This window comes from Lissotriton helveticus, chromosome 5_1, assembly GCF_964261635.1.
Source record: "Lissotriton helveticus chromosome 5_1, aLisHel1.1, whole genome shotgun sequence".
In the NCBI taxonomy this organism is placed as follows: domain Eukaryota; kingdom Metazoa; phylum Chordata; class Amphibia; order Caudata; family Salamandridae; genus Lissotriton; species Lissotriton helveticus.
In genome coordinates this window covers 1,989,814,530-1,989,835,881 of record NC_136065.1, presented here as the reverse complement: position 1 = coordinate 1,989,835,881, position 21,352 = coordinate 1,989,814,530, and the positions used below count along the sequence as shown (strand labels likewise).

Sequence of the window (21,352 nt, the reverse complement as noted above, 5' to 3'; positions counted from 1 at the left end):
AATGGTTAGGGTTAAAGGTTTGCAGTATAGGGGATAGGGGCTAGGTTATACGCTTAAGTGTACAGGGTTTTAGCTACAAGGTTTGAGTTTGGAGTCTAGACTTAAGAGTTTCAGGTACATAGGTATGGGCTGTGGGCTTGGGGGTTAAAGGGTAGAACATTGAGGGTTTGGGTAAAGGGTTATGGTTTAATGTATAAGAAGAAGAATCTGGGATACAAAGTTACGTTTTGAGACTTTGGGGTATAGGAGTTAGAGGTATTTTATACAGGTGTATGGGTTAGCGTTTAGGGTAAAGAATTTAAAGGTATAGCATCAAGGGTATTGTGTTTAATGGTTTGCAAATACGTGTGAAAGTTTAGAGTGTCAGGATGAGGGCTTTGGACAAAGTATTACGAATTTGGGTTATTAAACATGGGAATAAACGTAACCACTTTAATTACATGTGTTTGGTACTGCAGTGGTGAGGGTTAGTCTGTTATCTGTTGGGGGGGCTATGAGATGTTGCTTTTCACAGTATCACTGGCGTTAATTGCATTTTAATGGACTACAATACAATTTCGAAATATCATTATAAGTGTTAAATAAGAACTGATGCTGTTATCTTTAAAAGAAATGCAATTATAAAAGTACAAACAAAAATGTAAGTACCCTTAAACATGACTGTTATTTGGAAATATGAAGGTGGTGAGAAATGTGGAAAATATTTGAGGGACGCTCCGAGGGATATTGTCTTAATACACAAGCACCCCTTATAAATGTATTTTCCGTAATACATTTTCTACTCTGGTCGCACTTATCAGCTGAACACCTTCCGTTAGGCATTCTTAATGCCACAGTCTACTCAGTAGCGGCTGCTACGGGGCTGCAGTGGTGAGGCGGGAAGGGGGTGTTTTAAGAAGAAAAAAAAACAGGGAAAAATATAAGAAAATTAAACTTACCTTACCAGCAGCTGCCTCTCCTCCGTCCCTCTTGCCACAATGCAGGAACACGAAGCACCCTCCTCTAGCCAATCATGGCGCTGCTGATAGCAGCGTCGTGGTTGGTCTGAGTGCTGTGGTTCGGCGCTCTGATGGGGACTGGGGCCTGTCCACCCAGGCTGTGCATTACAACTGGTAGAGAACATGCACAGTGCGCATGACTGTTTGGCCGGCCCAAGATGGCCGGTCACATCGTCATGTGCACTTGGGAAGTGCCTACCACTCCTCCCCTGATCTTTGAGCAGTCCAGCCCCGCCCCGCACCAGGGGAGCTGCTAGGGAAAAATATAATGATAACATGGCATTATTATCATTTTATCTTTCTTCTGGAGCGAACCTCCTCCGCCTTATCGGAGAAGCCGCCCCTAGGTCCACTTATACTGGACCCAGTTTCTGTGTCTTATTTGATCAGCAAGCAAAATATGAGGCTCGAACCATCAGAATGAGTATGCTATACATTCTAATAATTTCCATAGACATGGTGCAACCCCACGCAACATATCCATGATATGAGGTCTTCATTTTAGATATAAAGTAGATTGGTGAAAGCTTCTGATTTTGACCAAGAAAATGATGATTCTAAGCAATTCACTTTGGGCCTGACTTGGAGCAGAATGGTAGTTCAGAAACAGGGTCAACTGTTTTTACATGTTTCAGGCGGTCTGCCTTTGGAAAGCTATTAGCAAATGCTGTACCTCGCTTTTTTCGCTCCGTTCATCAAAAGTGAACTCAAAACGATAAAAACAAGTGGAAAAAACACATGTAAAACGTGCAAATTGCTTTTTTGTGCTTTATTTCCCATATTTTCTATTGATCAGTAAGTAACATGGGTGCAAAAACGCTGCAGGCCTCTGGAATAAATGTATCAGGTTGTGTATTGTCCACAAGATTTCGGTGGTAATGCACGTGCGCTCAAGGTGACATCTTGGACCATAAACATGAAGTCAGAAAGAAAAACAATCTACTAAAACGAATTGCATTAGATTCAGACCTCAGATTGAAAGACACTGTACCCCTAACAGGACCAGATATTTCTTTTCCATAACAAAAAGCACCATTTCTTCTGCTAACCGATAGTTTACTTGTGGCCATGTTCTTCTGATAACATTGACCATTTAGAAGTGGCTGCATTTGGTGATTAACGGAAAATATAGGTCCAGTTATTTGTCTTGCAATGGAAGCCAGTAGTTCACTTTCATTGTTTCACTTTCAGACGTTGCAGAACGACCGCGGCATTGAAAATTGTGGCTACAAACACAGGGATGGTGGCCTGCAAGGAACAGCAAAAAACACCTGTGTCTGCATTCCAAATGGGAAATATTATTTGAAAAAAAACAATTATTTCATGTGGGAACACATCTTATTTTACTGGCCCAAACCCTGTGATTTTATCATTTGCATGGTTTACGACTGCAACATATTTTAGTAAATTTGCCCTTCACCCTAATCTACAATGAACATATGATCATATTACAACCAGGTCTCTGTAAAATGCACCTATTAATGGCGTATGGTGTAAATGGGGCTGTCATTCGATGCCTGTGCTGTACAGTAGTTCAACTGAATGGTGTTCAAAAGCGCCTTACACTTGTCTTCATGTAAGGCAAAGAGGACACGTTCTGCAGGGGAAATAGTCGATATGTTGTCCGCTTCTAGCACCTCAATGATATCCCACGGTCACAGTAGTGTGACACTACAGAAACGGCTAGTGAACTTCCAAATGACACACGTATTGCATCTAGGTTTATTTATAGCACTTTCAATGCCCCTTGACCTCAACTGTACCATTATCTTCCTGTGTCTGGCATTGTAAAGATAAGCAATGTACAACGTGTGATGCAAATAGGTAAAACCCGACAGACATTATAATAATAATAATAATAATAATAATCCACATTTGTAAAGCGCACAATCACCCGTAAGGGTCTCTAGGCGCTGGGGGCCGTCGGGAAGATTAAGCGAGCTATTGCCCAGAGTCACATGGTGCTGGGCTAACCTGCCGCCGGAGCCGGGGATCGAACCCTGATCCCCAGATTTCAGCGTCAGTCGCCCTGGCCGCGGCGCCACACCTCTCCCTTTGGTGCCAAAACATGATCTCAGTCCATCCGGAGGAGAGTCCCCCTCAGTAGTGGCTCCAGCCATCTGGAACAGCATCCTGCTGGGGTGAACATGAGATGCCACAGGACGCTGCATGCTGGACTGCCCAAGTTATATGGTCAGGGACTACCGACCATCCCCCTCCCCTGCCTTGTGTTTCCCCCACCGTCATTAAAATTGGACATGAGAGGATTTCTCTGGAAGGCGGGGGGTCATACACCCCCCCGGCCGTATTTATTAAAACATAAAAGCAAATAAAAAAAATTTAAATAAACAATATTTACACAATTATTTATGCAGAAAACGTAATTGACATTAGATTACAATTCATGTAGACAGGCGTCAAAGGGCTAACCTTAACATAGTTCTAATACAACGTATTTCCTATCTCAAACTAAAATTTTGAATCATAATCACACATTATTAATTTTCTGCATATATTATTTGGGCCTACGGCAAGGTCGCTAACCAGTCTCCGATCCTTACCAAACAGCCACGCCCTCACATATGAGTGCGCATGCGCAGAGGGCCCGTTTACGGAGAGGGTACTCCCTCCCCCCCCCACCGGTTACCCCCGTACGCTCCATGAACTCCATTAAGAAAGGGGGGCCTTTGCACTCTGCGCCGTTTAGTGACGTCATAGTGCACGTGCGGGGTGGCCAACCAGCCTAAAGAAAGCGTGACTCCCTCCTCCCCTGCACCCAGCTATCCAACCGGATGTACCGCCCCTGGAGTTCCTGGAGAGACCCTTTGTCCTTCCTCCTGGGTGACCCCATTCAAGAATGGCGCCGCCCCCTAAGGACCTTAAATTGACTTCTCACCAATCATGACCTTTCCGCCACAGGCCAGCGTAGTTGCCTGGCTATCTGCCCCCCCCTATCCTCCTACACTGAAAGGCCATGCCCAGACCTAAAGCCCCCCAGCCAAGCCATGATGTTCTCTAAAAATATGTCATTGCCCACACTAGTCAGGTGAACCCAGTCTTTTAAGAAGCACAGTTCCCCCCTGACACACCCATGTGCAATGTTTTGCAATTGAGGTGACCTAAACAACTTCTCTACTTTATTGTTGATCCTTTTTACTGAGTGATTCAACGCTTTGACAGACTCCCCCCCCCCCCCCCCCATTTGAATCTGGGTATCATCTGGGACCAAACTATGGTGTAGCCCTGGCATGTCTTGGCCAACCAGCCTACCTCAGAGATTATGTCCTCCATCAGGACCCTTCTCCCCAAGTTTACCAGACCGTTTCCGCCCAAGTGCAAGATAACCACTGTGGGCGGCGGGGTGTGTCTGTTCAGCAGCTCTGTAACAAACCCCCTAAACTGACTGAGGCAGTGACCCCCTCTCCCATGGAAGGGAACCCTGAAACCTCCTTGTTCCACCCTCTGTCTGTAGTTCCTGCCAGAAAAACAGATTTGACACGCCTTACATAAGAATGACCAATCACCCATACAAAATGTGCATCCTTGTCCTGTGCTTGTGTCCGCCGTGGTGAAGATACTTGCTGGTGATGTGTTGACGGCTGTTTCAGCCCTGCGTGACAGGTTCGAGAAACTGAAATATAAGCAAACAAACAAGACAGGCATCAGTCCAATTGTTCTGCCACCCTCACAACATGTGCACCCGCACATAACGCTTGTAACAATTAGAAGACCATCTCCCAATTCTTTTCACACTGCTAATGTGCAACCCTCTAGCAGTCGCCTCTGTGGCAGCACCTATTCGGAATGAATGTGTCCCAAAGTGTTTTGGATTCAAACCAGCCCTTTTAATTGTCATAGCCAACACCCTTTTGAATTGGAACTTGGTAAGTGAGGTGCCATCTGCATGCATTGACAGTGTCCCCCCCCCCCCCCCCCACTGCACCTATCCTCTGGCGGAGGAAGACCTCCAGATGCATCACTGGGCAGCATGGGTTAGTTCTTGCCCGATGAAGTACCGTCCCCTCACCACGGGCTTCTGGATCCGTTTTTGATTTCTTAATTAACAGCGCATCACCTAGTATCTGAGCGTGTCCAAGCTGGAGTCCACCTAGCAGATCCTGCTTATTGCTAGCCACCAGCTCCCCTATCCTGAATGCCCCATAAAAGGCTCGTGAAAAGGCAGCTCTAAACAATAGCACTTCCCCTGCTGAACTGCAAATGCCACCCAGGGCATTTAATAGTGATGCCAGCCACTCTAAACCTATCAGTTGTCTTGTGTCAGAGGCGGTCCCCTGGAGGTCCCGCCACCCCTTCAGAGCCTTCTTCACAGTGAAGCTATTCGTGGGGTCCTTGGTACCCTTGATCTGCGCAAAGAAAGAAACAGCTGCCACATGCCGGCTGGCTGTCGCCACAGAGCGCCCCTCCCTGTGCAATGTGTCTAGGTATTGGATGAAGTTCCTAACTCATCCCATCTCTCCCCCCAACCCTGCCCCAAAAAGGTGCAGTAAGGCAGAAACGCCCCTTCATAAGCTGTTTGGGTCTTGGGCGCTAGGCTAGCTGCCACGAGGTTCTGTAGCTGGGGACACCAATGTGCCAGAGTGTTTCCGGGAAGTGAGTTGGCGTCGCCTCTGCGGATGGTAGATGTTCCATGAAAACCTGCATCTTGGAGCGAGTGAGTGCATCAGCTGCATTTGTAGTGTAGTTCCTATAGTCCCAATAGGCTCTGCGCATTGGAATAATATCTTCAGTAGTGTAGACGTAGGACTGAGGTTAACTAGGTCTCTACTGACTATATTAGACTTAAGTTTTTGCCAGCTACTCAGAGTTCACTAGAAACTTTCTCGAATAAGCGAGGAGGAGTTTAACCTCCCTGGATAGACAAGAAGGGATTTAGTTTCTGACAACCATAAAACATGACAACTTTGCTCTCCTTGATTAAGAGTATATCTCTAGAGCCGTGTGAAAACAAAAGACAGCTATTTCACTCAGTCATAAATTCATACTTAGTTTCACCAGGTTGCAGAGAAAAGAGAGACGGGCGTTTTCAATAAAAGGTATTATTTATTGAGCAGTCTCCTTCCTCATACAAGAGAAATGAATTGCTACAATTGCAATACTTATAGTTAAGTAAAGTGCATATAGTAAAAGCAGGATTATAAAATAATACTGTAAAAGCATGGATATGGTTTCTTAGCCATATGATACTTTAAAATGGATAAAAGATATACATACATATATACATTGACTAATCGTACTCAACTGGTGCTTCTAAATACGCCTACCCCAGTGTACCTGACCTAAGCCTAATACGTGGGAAGGAGTAAGTAAGTAGCAGTTTAAGTTAAGTTTGTTTTGCCAAGAATCTGACTCAAGAATTCTCTGTAAGGGTTTAGTCAGTTCAGTACCTGGGTATTAGAAGGCAGGAGGGCTGGTATCTCTCTCTCAGGACTCGATATCCCAGTCACCCGCAAGGGTAAGCTGGAAACGCCAGAGGCTGGATTTTCTCGACAGGAGAAAAGACAGCGTCTTTCTCAGCGCGTCAAAAGGGAGGGGCAGCGTCCGTGGGCTCTCGCATCAGCTGGGCTCTCGGGCAAGTAGTAGCTGCTCCAGATTCACCACCACCGTGTCTTTGCTTAAGGCAGCGTTGGTATATTTATACCTGAAAGGTGCCGGGTTTGACGTAAGGCTGGACATAAGACGTCAATAAAGATGTCACTAAGAACTGGTCGTTCTTACAGTGCTTTACAGGAGTTCTTGGACAAAATCAAAACAAAGGCAGCGGGGATTTCCCAGGTTGCTGGAGGCTTGGATTTGTTTAAGAACTCGGTGTGCTTTCTAGGGGGCTGGAGGAGTAGGCTTGCTTAATGTGAAAGCATGCGCTATGACTGAATTATGAATAGGGTTTCTATGCCGTTGTAGGGATATTATTGATTTATAACCGGACAAGGGCAAAGAATAGAAATATCGATTCAGGTTCCTAGATAAACACACTACACATTATTTAATACCCCTGAAACATGTTTGGCCCTAAACTGTATGTTCTCAGTTCAAAAAGTCTTTATTGCGGTTATTCATCTTAAAAGACAGGCCAGTCAGTTAATTACACCAGGTTACAACCATAAATACACCATGAATTTACATAAAGCTGGCTTTACATAATACATCATTTAGTAAAAAATAAATACTTGTATTTACAATTTAAAAAATGGTTATTAAGAAAGGATTAAATATGTCACACGCACAGACTTAGACTTTGCTAGATAAAACTAGTAAAAAAAATCCCGACTCCACAAATTAAGTTCAGTAGCTCAATAATAAGCTAGAATGGATATTTCAACCCTCCGTTTTTCTCCCGTAATACCCAGGCCCAACTCAGGAACTTAGCTACACCAATTACTGCAACGTCATTTACACCAGATTGCAATATCCTCTTTGCGACCATCGCAGAGCTAGTTCCAAAGGTCCGGCACACTGATTTCAGCCAGATGCTTCTGGGTTTTGGTAAACTGGACAGACAAAAAGCAAATGATCAGAATTTTCAATATGATCATGACAAAATGGGCACTTATTACTAATTCCTGGCTTCCATTTACTAGATAGCCTATAAAGGGGTAGTGTCCCTACCCTGAACTGATGATAAAGCTTATGGTCTAAGGGCTTCGTTATGAGGTCCCAGTAGCTTTCCAGAAGGGGTTCATCTTTTAACTCTGGGAAATCCCTCGACAGCGATGGGCTAATGTGAGAGGAACATTTCCTGATTTTAATTAACTCCCAATATGCTGCTCTGTAAGATTTTTTTGAGGGAAATTCTGCGGTCTCTGGGCTGTCCCATAGATCCTTCATCCCCATATCGATAAGAGCGGATTTGATACCGATCAACCATGGGATCCTTTGTGACCGGTCTAGTCTCCTTACTTCAGTCAGTGCCCTGGCAAAAAGGTGGAGCTCCGGAGTAGTCCAGAGACGCCTTTAGAATGCCAGCGGCCTATAACGGACAACGCCCTCAATTATATGACAGCCTAAATCAAGAAGCAATGGGATAAGAGGGATGATTGGGGCAACCCCACGACCGATCTCATAAATTTATTCTGAGCAGTAGACAATTCGGTTAGATTCCAGAACCCCCAGATTTCAGCTCCGTAAAGGATAGCAGGAGTAATTTTCGTTGTATAAATTTTAACAACAGGGGCTATGGGCTTAGTTAATGATAACCTGTGTTCCTTAATCAATGCTCCAGCTAGTTGGGCGTGTTTCAATGCTAAGGTCTTAACTTGAGTTTTCCAGCTCAACTTGTCACCAAAAGTGACCCCTAAGTATGTAAAAACATCGGTTTGCTCCAGGAGTTCTCCTCCCATAACAAACTTTAACAGGCTTGGACCCATGGAGCACCATAAACTTTGTTTTCCCGACGTTAACCACCAGCTCATGTTCGCGGCAGAACACCTCAAAACGAGACAGTGCCAACTGCAACCCCTGTCTCGTCTTGGATATTAGCAGGGTGTCGTCTGCGAACATGAGCAGGGGCATCTTCTGTCCGGCCAACATTGGAGCATCCGTAGGGTGGTCAGCAAAGTACTGCACCACCCCATTAATGAATAGAGAAAACAGGGTGGGCGCCAACACACACCCCTGTCGGACTCCTTTTTTAACCTCAAATTTCTCAGTGACCTCGCCTGGTTTACCCCAGCGAACCTGGGCATAAGTATTTTCGTGGAGTTTAAACAGGAAGGAAACTATCTCTTTTGGTATCCCTATTTTCAATAAAACCTCCCACAGTTTTGCCCTGGGGACAAGGTCAAAAGCGGATTTTAAATCCACAAATGCTGCAAAGAGCAATTCTCTACCCAAAAAAACCTCTTTCCAGTAAAGTAAAACAAATCTAAATGCTTGATCCAGGGTCCCTATATGAGAGCGGAACCCCGCCTGCAAGGGTGTTAAAATGTCATCATCAGACATCCAACCCTGGATCCTACCCAGAATCAAGCGTGCTGCTATCTTTTGTACAGCATCAATTAAGCTGATGGGTCTGTAATCGGCCGGAGCAGAACAATCACCCTTCTTGTAAATCGGGATGATTTCCGCCCCGAACCAGGATACAGGAATTGGTGCTTCACCAGCTAGAGTATTGACTAAAATTTTGATATAGGGTACCCAAAGATCGTAATCTTGTTTAAATAGATCTGCCGGAATGCAATCTGGCCCCGGTGCCTTGCCACACGGGGTGGACTTCAACACTGTCTCTACCTCACTATCGTTAACCACCAAGGGGTCATCAATTTTAATGGGTGGAACTACCCCAATACTGTTCGTACTTATTTTAAATTGGGCTTCAAAGAAGGCAACCCAATGCTGAGGGTCAACATGATTAATCGGGGTTTTCGACTGCTGCCCGTTCCCCCATTTAAGAAGATCCCAAAATTGGTTCATATTTCTACCCTTACAAGCTAGTAACAGATCTTTCCATCTATCTTCGTCCCAGCCTCTCTTAGCTTGTCTTAAGGCTGATTTGTATGTTGCTCTACACAGCTTAATATTGCCATAGGATCTAGATTCGATGGCATCTACTAGGGCTCTATGGGCTAGCCTACACGTGTTTGGGTTTCGCAAACCATTCTTTTTAGCTGGTTTTGTGTTAATAAAAAACCTTTTCAGCCCACTAAAAAGCTCATTGTGGATTCCCTGTAAATTGCAAATCAGCGCCTCCTGGGAGTCGCATTCAGACAATTTCTTTTGAGACACTGTTACTAAAGCCCTTATCTCCGCCACATTCCTATTGTCTGTAACTATCAGTGTCCACCGACCCCTTCTTAAATCATTTGAAATGGTTATCGTGTTAGTACACGTACCACCTTCCAACAGTGCCGGACTCGAAAAGCTACTATGATTAATTTTAAGGACCAGAGGATTATGGTCACTTTCAAGGCATCATTGCACTTCCATATCTATAACTACTGGCCATAGCTGCACATTCACAAGAATATAATCAATGCGGCTTTTGGATCTACCATTGTCGAAAGTGACCGCACCCTTACCATCTGACTTAGTCCTACCATTAGCTGCCCTCAGGCCCCTTTCGAGGCACAACCCTTTCACTTGAAGTGCAGCCTCAGACCATTTCTTAATAGGCTGGAGGTCCAGTTGAGGGATCCCCTAGAGAGCATCTACATCTTCACTAATCCTGCCATCTTCTGAATCTATTGGTTCGAAGCAGGTATTAAAGTCTCCAGCGATAATCAAATTACCGCTGAGAGGCAATTCTGACAGATGATTCATAAGGGCCGTAATGACGGGAGAGCTCCTTCCACCAGGTTGACCCCTAGCATATACATTATAAATGGTTAAGTCAAGGCCTCTCCCTGAGCTTATCCTTATAACCATGATGTCTGGACTATCAATAAAAACCTCATCCACCCGTATCCCCTCAAATTGCCTAACCCAGCAGGTCAAGCCTCCCACTAGCAGTTCAAGCCACCCACATTGAACTGTATGTTCAATTTCATGCACACCAGCACTATCTCTTTCAGTAGGCGGAGTATCATCTTACACAGGGCCGCCTGCTGATTGATACATTCAACCACTGTCATGTTATCAGACCAGAAGATTACAGATTGATTGCACAATTGCTGAGGCCAAACTATCAGTGCAACCCAGATTGGAAATAGTTCCAGGAAACCTATATTAGTTGTCAGCCCACTCTCGTCCCACCGCGCCGGCCACTGGTGTGCCGCCCACTTGTTTCCAGGTATGGCGCCAAATCCCACACTGCCCGCAGCCTCAGTCCATAAACCTAACTCTGCAGACATAGTGGGGGGACCGAGCCACACTACCCTGCCGTTGAAACCCTCCAGAAATGCGATCCAAATCCGCATGTCCTGGCGGACCACTGCCGGCAGTCTCGTGCGATGGTGCTTCTCCCTCAGACCAGTCATGGTCTGTGAGATTGAGCGGAAGAACGGTTGTGCCATGGGTATCACCCTCAATGCAAAGTTCAGCTGCCCCACAGTCTGCTGTAGCTGATGAAGTGTCACTTTTTCTTTGGCTAACCATTGTTTTAATGCTGCTCTAAATGTCATAATCTTGTCTTTAGGTAACATAAAACAACCCTCTACCGAGTCTAATTCGATGTCCAAGAATTCTATTGTTGTTGCTGGACCTACCGTCTTTCCCGCTGCCAGCGGGACCCCGAAAGCCCGCAGGAGCACGCAAAATTTCTGCAATGCCCACGCTCACTCCTAGGAGAGCCAGCCGACCCGAGAAAAAGAAAGTCATCCAGATAATGCATGACGTGTTGATGCCCAGCCATCCGTCGATAGACCCACTCCAATAAAGAACTGAATTTCTCAAAGTAGGGGCAGGAAACAGAACAACCCATGGGCATAAACATATCCATATCGAATTTGCCTTGAAATGAAAAGCCTAGCAGATGGTGATCCAGAGGATGAACCGGCAGCAGCCGGTAGGCAAATTCAATATCTGACTGTCAGCAAGGCCCCTGGTCCCAGAGCCCTTAGCATATCCACTCCTTGGTCAAAGGAGGCATACCTCACGCTACAGATTTCTTCATTGATGGCGTCATTCAGTGATGCACCCCTAGGCGCTGACAGATTATGAATCAGCCTGAACTCGCCTTCCTCTTTCTTTGGCACCATGCCCAGGGGTGAGCAAACAAAATTCTGGACAGGGATGTGATCAAAAGGACCCACTATTCTGCCCAAACGCAATTCTTTAGTAATCTTGGCTGCTGCCACCCCAGGATTGGTTCTAACAGACAGCTGATTTCTACACGCAAAGGTCCCTTTGTAATCCTCCGCTGGGATCCTAAAACCATACAAAAAACCTTCTTGTAACATCCTAGCAGTAGCGTGGTCCGGGTATTTGTTCAGCCAAGGAGTCATAGCCAGTACATCAATGGGTGAACGTGATACCAGCCGTATATTTTCATTATTCCTGTTTCTTTTTCCCCTTGTTTCCAGAGGATGTGTTACCTCTTTTTCATCATTTTGTTTCAGGGTGGGAAGGGTGATTACATATGGAGCATGCGTGTCTAAATGTACACGTGCCCTGTGCCCTGGTGCATGATCTCTTATTAAAATCCCAGCAGACCCCTTTTCGCGACCCACTGCTCCCTGCTCCAGGGGCCGAGCCACCGGCCTGCCCTGGACGAAAGGGCTGAGGTGATTTGGGGGTGGAACCTCTGTTCCAGCCTTGGCCTGGATTACTCTGTTAGCTTGCAGTAAAGTGGTTAAACAATGACATCGAGTCGACCTGGTCCCAGGTAAGTGATGAGTCAAATTCTTTAGCTTTCTTAAAATTCATGTCATATTACTTCCATGCCACGCCCCCATAATTATCATGCAACATTGTAACCCTGCTCTGGTAACACACCATTTCAGCTTGCGAGTAGGGAGAACGCTCAGCTATAATAGCCATAAATACTGAGAAGGCGCTAATCCAATTGGTCATAGTTTCTTCAACTCTGAATCCCCCCCATTTCCACCCGCCATTCACTAGGCGACATCCAATCTTTCTGCTTCCTAGCATACTCCATTTCCCTGTTATCCACGAACAAAGAAAACAGATTGACATATGCACCAGCCCAAATTAATTCCTTCACTTCTCGTGACACATGCCTTGCCAAATGCTCCCTTCTAGAAGGTAGTGTACCCGCTCCTAGCAACGGTAATGGCACCTCCTTACCTATTCCCCCAGCACCCACCGGCTCTACAATCTTCTCTTTTCCGGTGTTGACCTCTAGTTGCGCCGCTTGAGGTGGGTTAGGAATACTCGGCCGCTTGTGGTAGCCATAATCTTTGCCAACATCTTATGTGCCTCCGCTAAAGAATCCTCCCCTATTTATTTGGCGCCTACCGAAGACGATAACATCCCCCCCTTTCCTAGCCATGGGAGAACTGCCGCTATCTGAGCCGCTAGCTACGGCGGGACCTGACTAACCACTGCTGGTGGCAGGACTGGGGTAGGGGCCGCTGCGCCTGGGACAGGGATCCCCGGGGATGGGCTGGGGTTAGATGTGGGTACCACCGGGATTACGACCGGGACCAGTGGGGGTAATGGACCCGGTGTTGGCACTGGCGTAATTGGTACGGGGATTAAAGGAGTCTGGGGAATAGGTGCGGGGGACATTGGTGGCACTAGGCTCCCTGAGGGACCCCCCTGAAGGACACTCCCCAAGAGGCTTTGGAACGGGACTCTTCCCCTTCCTTGCTCTAGCCCGCTTAGGGAGTGGATCCAATTCTCCCCTAGGTTTCGGGGGCACTATCGTTCGCTTGGGCCTGCCTGTTGGCCAGGTCTGCTCATCTAATCACTGTCTGAGCTCCGCTACGCTTTTCCCCACCTTTCCCCATCTCCTATTCATTGTTGCCATACTACGCATCATCCCTTCCAGCATGTGTTCCATGCGGGACCGTTTTGCGCCGCGTCTACTAGCAATCCCCTTGCTATTAACACAGCCAAGTACCCTACGCCCTGACCTGTAACAGTACTATCCTCACGAACCTCGCACCTCTTTCACCTGCTGAAGTTGGAGGTACCTGCTGAAGTTGGCCGTAAGCACCACGCAACTGTGACTGCGACACACCAGCTAGCTAGCCTGGGTGTTGGGTGAGCGTACTCTAGGCCGGCGGCCCTCCAGAAGCAGTGAACTGCACGATAATTTTGATAATATGATCACAAAAAAATGAAAAAATAACTTGTTAAAATGATGAATAAATGGAAAATAATAAATCCAATGTCTAAGTGAATGAATTCATATATCCTGACGCATCCTGTATAAAATTGCAAATAGACTTTAATGCTACTGTGTAAAGACAGATAGGTCAGAATAGAGGTTTCTTGCTCCCTTTTAAATTATACACCATATATTTGCAATGCCCAGAAACTGTAAACAAAATTCACACACAGCCCTGACCAGTACGGGGATCGAACACTGGTTGCACCGCACGTGACCCTGCCTCGGCACCCCCCACAGGAAAAAAGGAGAAGCGGTAAACAATGACAATGTCATGGTGTCTTTGAGCTATATATAACCGCTTCTATTAAATATATCTTTTTAACAGTTCCTTCACAGGGAGATTACGTTTCGTACTTTTGATTGCATGATGTGCCTCTGGGAGGTGACGGGAATCAAACTCACAGATTCACCCTGTCAACCAAGTGCCCCTGACCTGCGTCTCCCTTCAGAGCTTCAGGAAGGCGTGCGTGCTGCCCCGACCATGTCGCGATCCCCTCTCCCCTGCAGCGCTGTGATCAACTGCCCAGACCAGCGGTGCTGCTCACGTTGCCTCGCACACACTCAGGCCGTGCTCCCGCTCCAGATCCCCCCCCAGTACATGTAGCGCCCGCGAGTGCGAAAAAACCACCGGAAAGCCAACAACCGCGCCAGCTCTCTGAAATCGTTGACCTCGATCCCCGCTCCACTGCTGTCCGATCCTTCTGCCTGCTCCACGCTCTGCTAAATCCTGTAGGAAAACAGAAAAAACAACTCCGCCAACCCGCTACGACTCAAAACCGGATTCAGCTTCGCGGATCCTTTCAACCTGAAACGAGAAAGCAAAAGAAAAAGATCACAGCCTCCTAGGAGGCTGGGGGGCAAAGGGCAGGCCTGAGGAGCGCGGGAACAAGAGAACGCCTCCCGCGCTCCTGAGCCTTATAAACCCTAAACCAGTCAGACCAGTTCTAACTGGCCTGACCCTGGCTCCCCCCTTTGACCCGGAAGTGATCCAATCGCTTCTGGGTTAACTGGGGGGCTCTACACCAATCGGTGGTGAGGCGTGCCTACCGCGTCATGGGGATGTGGCGGGGCGCGCCCCACCATGGACCGACGAAACAAGGGGAAGGGGGGGTCAGTGCCCCGCCATACCTGCAGGGGGGCCGATGCGGACCCCGCCTTTCTCATTGAGCCGCCCCTGTCCTATTTCGCCAAGGTTTGCACTCCGTATCAGCTCCTACGGGAACCAAAATTTCAGTTTTGACTGCTTGTCGAACTTCACCTAGTCTGTGCTTAATTTGAGCCGGTGGTTGCAGGTAGAACCCAGCGACACTCGTTTTTGGGGTACATCACTTATTTTCCCTTAGCAAACTCTGACACAGGGTGAGAGAAAAACACAAAAGGGTAAAGAAGGAGAAAAACAATGATGAAAGGAAAAAGCAGGGATGAAAAGACAATGCAAGAGTGAAATAAAGAGTTGTGGGGTTGTCTGGTTGTGGATTACTGAGGCATGAGGTGGAATCAAGACACAGCCTTGATATTGGTGGCATCCATTTGACCAAAATTCTAGGCCCCAGCACTTATTCTTTCACAAATAAGCACTGCCTAAAGTTTTTTTCTCTTTCTCATGTGCAGGAAAGATGGTCTATGTGGCTGTACAAGCAGGTGAGTCTGTCGAACTGAGTGGCAAATGCCGGTTCTCAAAAGATAATGTACCTCTAAATGTAACTGCAATGAGTCTCAAAATCAAATTATGGGGACTTTTAGAATTGTAAAGGGCACTGAAATTAGTCATCCGTCTGTAAGGTCGATTTGCAAAGTAGGTGGTTGTGAATACCTGCTTCAGGCCACGTGACCCTCCCAAATGTAGGTAACATCCACAAACGTGCACATTTGTAGGTATTTACATGCACGTTTGTGAGTAGTTTCTTGCTCTGAAGACTAACCTAAGCGTACCCCTGTTAAAGCAGGAGTAAGGCCTTTCCAAGTTGTGAAAGTGACAAGGTTTGCTACAAAGCTAAAATATTTTCCTTACAGAGTTTTGTTTTTTAAAAAGAGAGTTGTCTAGATTAAAAATCCTCATGAGCATGGGAGGAGCTTCGCGCGTTTCCAAGATGGACGTGTGAGCTAAGGGCTCCCGAGACCCTTTCCGCCTCCCGCAACTATCCTGTGAATAATCCTGATTTGGACGACGGGTACTTGTTATTGCTGCCCTGCTGATGCCCATATTCTTTTCGAAAATCGATTTGGTCGCCGGACACCGGACTTACTGTACTTTGAACTTTGGGTCCTACATCGTATGCCAACCGGGGGCTCGAGTCCCCGAGGTACCCAGGTGGTAATCGAACAACAACGGCTGATACGCCACGCCCTCTACCCCTGGGTTACTCTCGGTTTCGTTTTTGGTCGTTGTGGTCAGCGACCTGCAGCCGATCGGCGCACCGGCTCTGTTATTGCTGCCAATCTTCAGTCAGCGTTGGATCCCTGCCCTCTCGCTTTTACGAGCTTTCCATGACGGTATTCACTTTGATCAGATCCTAAAGATCCCGTCTGAGTTTGTTGCCCACCATGGCGGGCAGGGCGGTTGTTGAGAAGTGCACCACCAGAGGCCCGTCCCGGGGAGGGGTTGCCCAATCCCAGACTATCGATCGCTTTACTCGTCCTAAGGGATCCCCGGGCGGGTCGAGTGGGGCCCTCGAGGAAACTGGGGACGGTGCTCCTGAAATTGAGGAGCCAACTTTGAAGGACGTTATGGGTGCCATTGTGAGTGTTCGGACCACCATGGGCCAGCAATATGAAACCCTGGCAGCTAAGATAGACACGGTGGCGATCGAGGTCACCCTCATCAGGGCGGACTTGGGGAAAACTAATGAACGGATCAAGTCCCTCGATATCAAGACTGCGAGTCTGACCACGGATGTCTCGGATCTTCAGGCCACAGTTCGCAATCTCCGGACGACTAATGATCTGTTTGCCCGTCGGCTGGAAGATTTCGAGGGCCGGGCCAGACGCAACAACGTTCGCATCGTGGGTGTTCCGGAGAACTCTGCTGACCTGCCCGTAGACGTCCTGGTGGAGGACCTTGTGTTGAGACACCTGGCACCGAAGGGCCTTAGTAAATTTTTCGCTGTGGAGCGGGCTCATCGGGTCCCTGGTGGGAAGCCGAAGTTGGGAGCCACTCCGCGGCCCATAATAGCCAGGATTTTTAATTTCCGGGACAGAGACGCTATCCTGCAAGCCTCACGCACGAATGGGCCCACCAAATTTGAGAACGTATCGATCAGTTTTTACCCGGACTTTACTCAGGCGGTGCAGAAACAACGAATGGGCTTCACGGGAGTGAAAAGGCGCCTTAGAGATATGGGACTGAAGTATGCTATGCTTTTCCCGGCGCGCCTGAGGATCGAGCATGAAGATCGTGCGTTTTTCTTCGACCGCCCTGAGGTGGCCAGTGACTGGTTAGACACTTTGTCGACGCGCCATGATGGCCCGGAGAGCTCGAGGGGCGCTGAAGGCGGCTTGGAGGAACAGGAGTAGTGAGTCTGCATCGGCGAACCTGACTTCACGGCAGTGGCTCAGAGACTATGTTTTTCTTTAATATGGATACCCGGGGGTGGGGGGGAATGGGGAATCTTCCTCCTCTGGGGACTTTTTCTCTCTTTTTGTAGGTTAGTTTAATGGGGCGACAGGCACACTGCAAGTTGGGGTGGCTTTTCGGTCTACCGCAGGGGTGCAGGGAGGGGGGTTTGTGTTTTGCGGGTTCACTGGGGGTGGTGGGGGGGTTCTTTCTTTCTTGTTTGTATCGAGGCTACGCTTTGTTCCATATTTGCTGCTATGTGCTTGTTTCATGGTGGGGGGGGCAGACTGTTTACTTCTGGGATGGGGGTAGGGGACTGAGGGTGTTGAGCTGGAACGTTAATGGTCTTGGTGACAGGATAAAGCGAGGGATAGTATTGCAGTATTTGAAGCGATCTTCCCCAGATGTGGTTTTGTTCCAGGAGACGCATTGGTGGGTAATACGTGTCAGGCATTGAATAGGCGAGGTTACCGCTTGGTGGCCCATTCCGGCTTTACCACTGGATCGAGGGGGGCGGGCATCCTGGTCAGGAACTCCCTCCCCCTGGAGATAGATGGCACGGTGTTGGATGACAAAGGCCGCTATGCGGCTATTACGGGGAGGTGGGAGGGAAAGTCGATCTCCATATTGTCTGTATATGTTCCGCCTGGTCTGCAGTCTACTACATTCACCGATTTGGGTGGGGTGGTTCTGGGGCTGCCTGATGGTTTGTTGGTAGTGGGTGGCGATTTTAATTCTGTGGTTAACGGGGAGAGTGACCGTAGCCCCCCCAGGCTTCTTCCCGCATCGCAGTTATGGCTGGGGAAATTTTTGGATGCTTTTGGGCTGGCGGATTGTTGGAGACAGCTGCACCCTGGACAGCTCCAGTACACCTTCCATTCGGGAGCTCATGGGAGTCTCTCGAGACTCGATTATATCCTCGTACCGGTGGTGCAGTTGGTCTCGGTACGTGAAATCAAGCATTTGGCCAGGGGGATTTCTGACCACTCCCCGCTTTGGCTCCACATTGATGTACAGCTGGGGGCTGGGGGTCGGATTGCCCCGATCAATCCATGGCATTTTCAAAATCCCAAAATTAGATAGGAGGTGGTCAAGTGTATGGACTTCTACTTTGCTGAAAATGAGGGAACAGTGTCCTCCCCGGTCTCCCTGTGGGAGGCCTATAAAACTGTGATTCGTGGTCAGACTTTGTCTTTGATTGCTGGCGAGAGGAGGCGCAAAAATGAGGAGGTGGTGAGCTTGGAAACTGAAATTGCTGGGTTGGAGGAACAGTTGGAGTCTGGGGTTACACCCGAGCGATTGCACTTTTTAGCTCTCAAGCAATCTGAATACAGGGCTTTGGTGACTGACGCGGCCGAGGCGATGAACCGTGTGCAACAGGGGCGTTTGTATGATGTGGGTGATAAAGCGTGAAAGTTGATTGCTTGGCTGGACAAACGTGATAGACTGAATCGAGTGGTGCCTGTGGTTGAGAAAGTTGATGGGACGCGAGTGGTGGACCCGATTGAGATAGTCGAGGTGTTTGCCCAGCACTTTCGGGTTGTATACGCACCGGTCTCGAATATGCCGGAAGAGGACTCGCACTTGTTGCTTCGTGATCTAGCGCTGCCTAGTCTCTCAGAGTCGGACAGGGTGTTTATGGAGGCGGACTTTTCCACTGATGAGGTTGCGCTCCCTTCGCTCGGGGAAGGCCTCTGGTCCGAACGGTATACCAGTCGAATTATACAAGCTGTGCCTGGACAAAATGGCGCCGTATCTTTGTAGGATGTTGGCGGCATCGCGAGACCTCGGGTCCCTTCCTAGGGACCAAAGGCTGGCGTCCATTGTGGTTAGCCATAAAGATGGCAAGCCCCGCGAGCGCTGCTCATCGTATCGACCGATATCACTTTTGAACGCGGAACCCAAGATATTGGCGAAGCTTTTGGCGAATCGATTGGTCACGGTGATTAGCGATTTGATACACCCTGACCAGTCTGGTTTTATTCCTCATCGGAATACTGCGCTCAATCTCCGCCGTCTTCACGGTGTCCTTGCGAGGGCGGGGTCTCTCAATGAACCGGCCATCTTGGTTTCCATTGATGCCTCGATGGCCTTTGACACGGTTGAGTGGCCGTATTTGTGGGCTGCCCTTGCTAAATTTGGTTTTGGACCGAAGTTCATTGCGTGGGTCAAGCTTCTGTATGAGCAGCCGTTGGCTCAGGCTGTGGTTAACGGCAGAGCCTCGGAGCCCTTTGTTCTCGGACGGGGCACGAGGCAGGGGTGTCCTTTGTCGCCGCATTTATTTGCGCTTGCGCTTGAACCCCTTGCTGCGTGGCTCTGCTGGGAGCCCTCCCTCAAGGGCATTCGATGGTCCCCTGACTTCGAAGATCGCATATCACTATATGCCGACAACATATTACTGTACCTGACCTCCCCCCGTAAGTCACTAGCAGTCCTCTTCGACGTTTTGAATTCCTTTGGACGAAACTCCGGTTTAGTTATCAATTGGGCCAAGTCTTGTATTTTCCCACTGACTGGAGACTCGCCCTCTCTGCCCCGCACTTGCCCGATACCGGTTTCTAGAGGTGGCTTTAAGTATTTGGGGATCTATATTTCATTGGACCCCATAGTACGCTACGAGCGGAATTTGTTACCTCCGCTTGTCCGGCTTCGGTCGGACGTTGCGACATGGTGTAGTTTACCCTTGTCCCCTTTGGGACGAGCCGCCCTGTTTAAGATGATGTCTCTTCCCCGTTTTCTGTATGCCGTCCAAAACACGCTTGATCTGGTGCCGGCCAGTTATTTTCGTGAAATCGAGGGCCTCCAGAGGAGACTAGTGTGGGCCGGACGGCCCCGCATTGCGTTGGCGAAGTTGACGTTGCCCTGGTACGACGGTGGTATAGCATTGCCTGATATTAAAAGATACTACTGGGCATCTCAGCTGAGCGCTGTTAACCATGCCATGTACGGTCCAGCTCCGAATCCTGCATTTGAGATGGATCGGTGGCTGTTGCCCGGGGGCGATTACTACAGGGCGCTCTATTCTCGAGGCGCCAGGAGGAACTTGACGGGTCCTACTGGAGTGGCAGTGCGAGTGTGGGGTAGTGCGACCACGGCTACGGGGTGGGCGGATAGACTGACCAGGGCGACCCTTTGTTTGCCGCAGAGAGACTGGGGGAGTTGTGGACGTCGAAGGGTTTCGATAGATGGGACCTCATTGGGATTAGTAAAGTGGGTGACCTCTGGGCTAAAAATAGAGTTAAGACCTTTGCTGAATTGAAACAGGAATATAATTTGAATGACACGGAGTTTTTTCGCTATTTCCAAGTTCGTCATGCCATTGAATCGGTTTTTCCAGCCGGATCTACTATCCCGGAGTGTTCTCCCCTGGAGGACAGGGTGCTGGACGGACATGTTCCGGACAGCACTATCTCTCTTATTTATAAAAAACTCATCAATGATCGTTCAGACCTGCTTGTTCAGCTTCGGAGTGCTTGGACTAACGATGGGCTGGAGTTGGACGATGAAGACTGGCAGGCTGCGATATCCTCTCCTAAAGAGGTCGCGATCCCGGGGCGTCTGCGACTCGTACAGCTGAAGATTCTGCACCGGGTCTATGTCACGGGTCCACGATTGATGCATATGGGTTTTTCTGCGGATGGGTTGTGTAGGCGTGGCTGTGGTGTGCTTGCTACTTTCCTCCACATCATATGGGAATGTCCGGAAGTGGTGTCTTTTTGGACTAGAGTGCATGCGGTGATGGGTGAGGTGACGGGTGTTGAGTTGTTGCCTGAGGCCAGGCGCTGTTTGTTGAACATCTGGGAGCCGAATGACTGCACTGTTGCTCAGACTCAATGGGTCACGCTGGGGAACATGGTTGCGAAAAGAGACATTGCTCAATTATGGGGATCTCAAAGGGCACCATCAGTTCACAACTGGGAAGAGAACATGGATTGGTGTATGTTCAGAGAAAAAATTGTACATGTCTCCCGTGGCAGGCCCAAGAAATGGGGTAGGGTTTGGGCCCAATGGAACTCATACCGAGGGGAGATATGTGATCCCCCCCTTACTGAA

The 21,352-nt window shown here is 48.3% G+C and overlaps 1 protein-coding gene across 4 annotated transcripts in view; it reads left to right on the top strand.

Annotated features, from left to right (window-relative positions):
- LOC144756137 (butyrophilin subfamily 3 member A3-like) overlaps positions 1 to 21,352 on the top strand; it is a 387,539-nt gene that overhangs the window by 328,556 nt on the left and 37,631 nt on the right. For all 4 annotated transcript variants that reach the window (XM_078645702.1, XM_078645701.1, XM_078645704.1 and 1 more), the window contains one exon: positions 15,358 to 15,387. In XM_078645702.1, the coding sequence (XP_078501828.1) occupies positions 15,358 to 15,387 (30 nt within the window). The remainder of the gene's footprint in view (positions 1 to 15,357; positions 15,388 to 21,352) is intronic.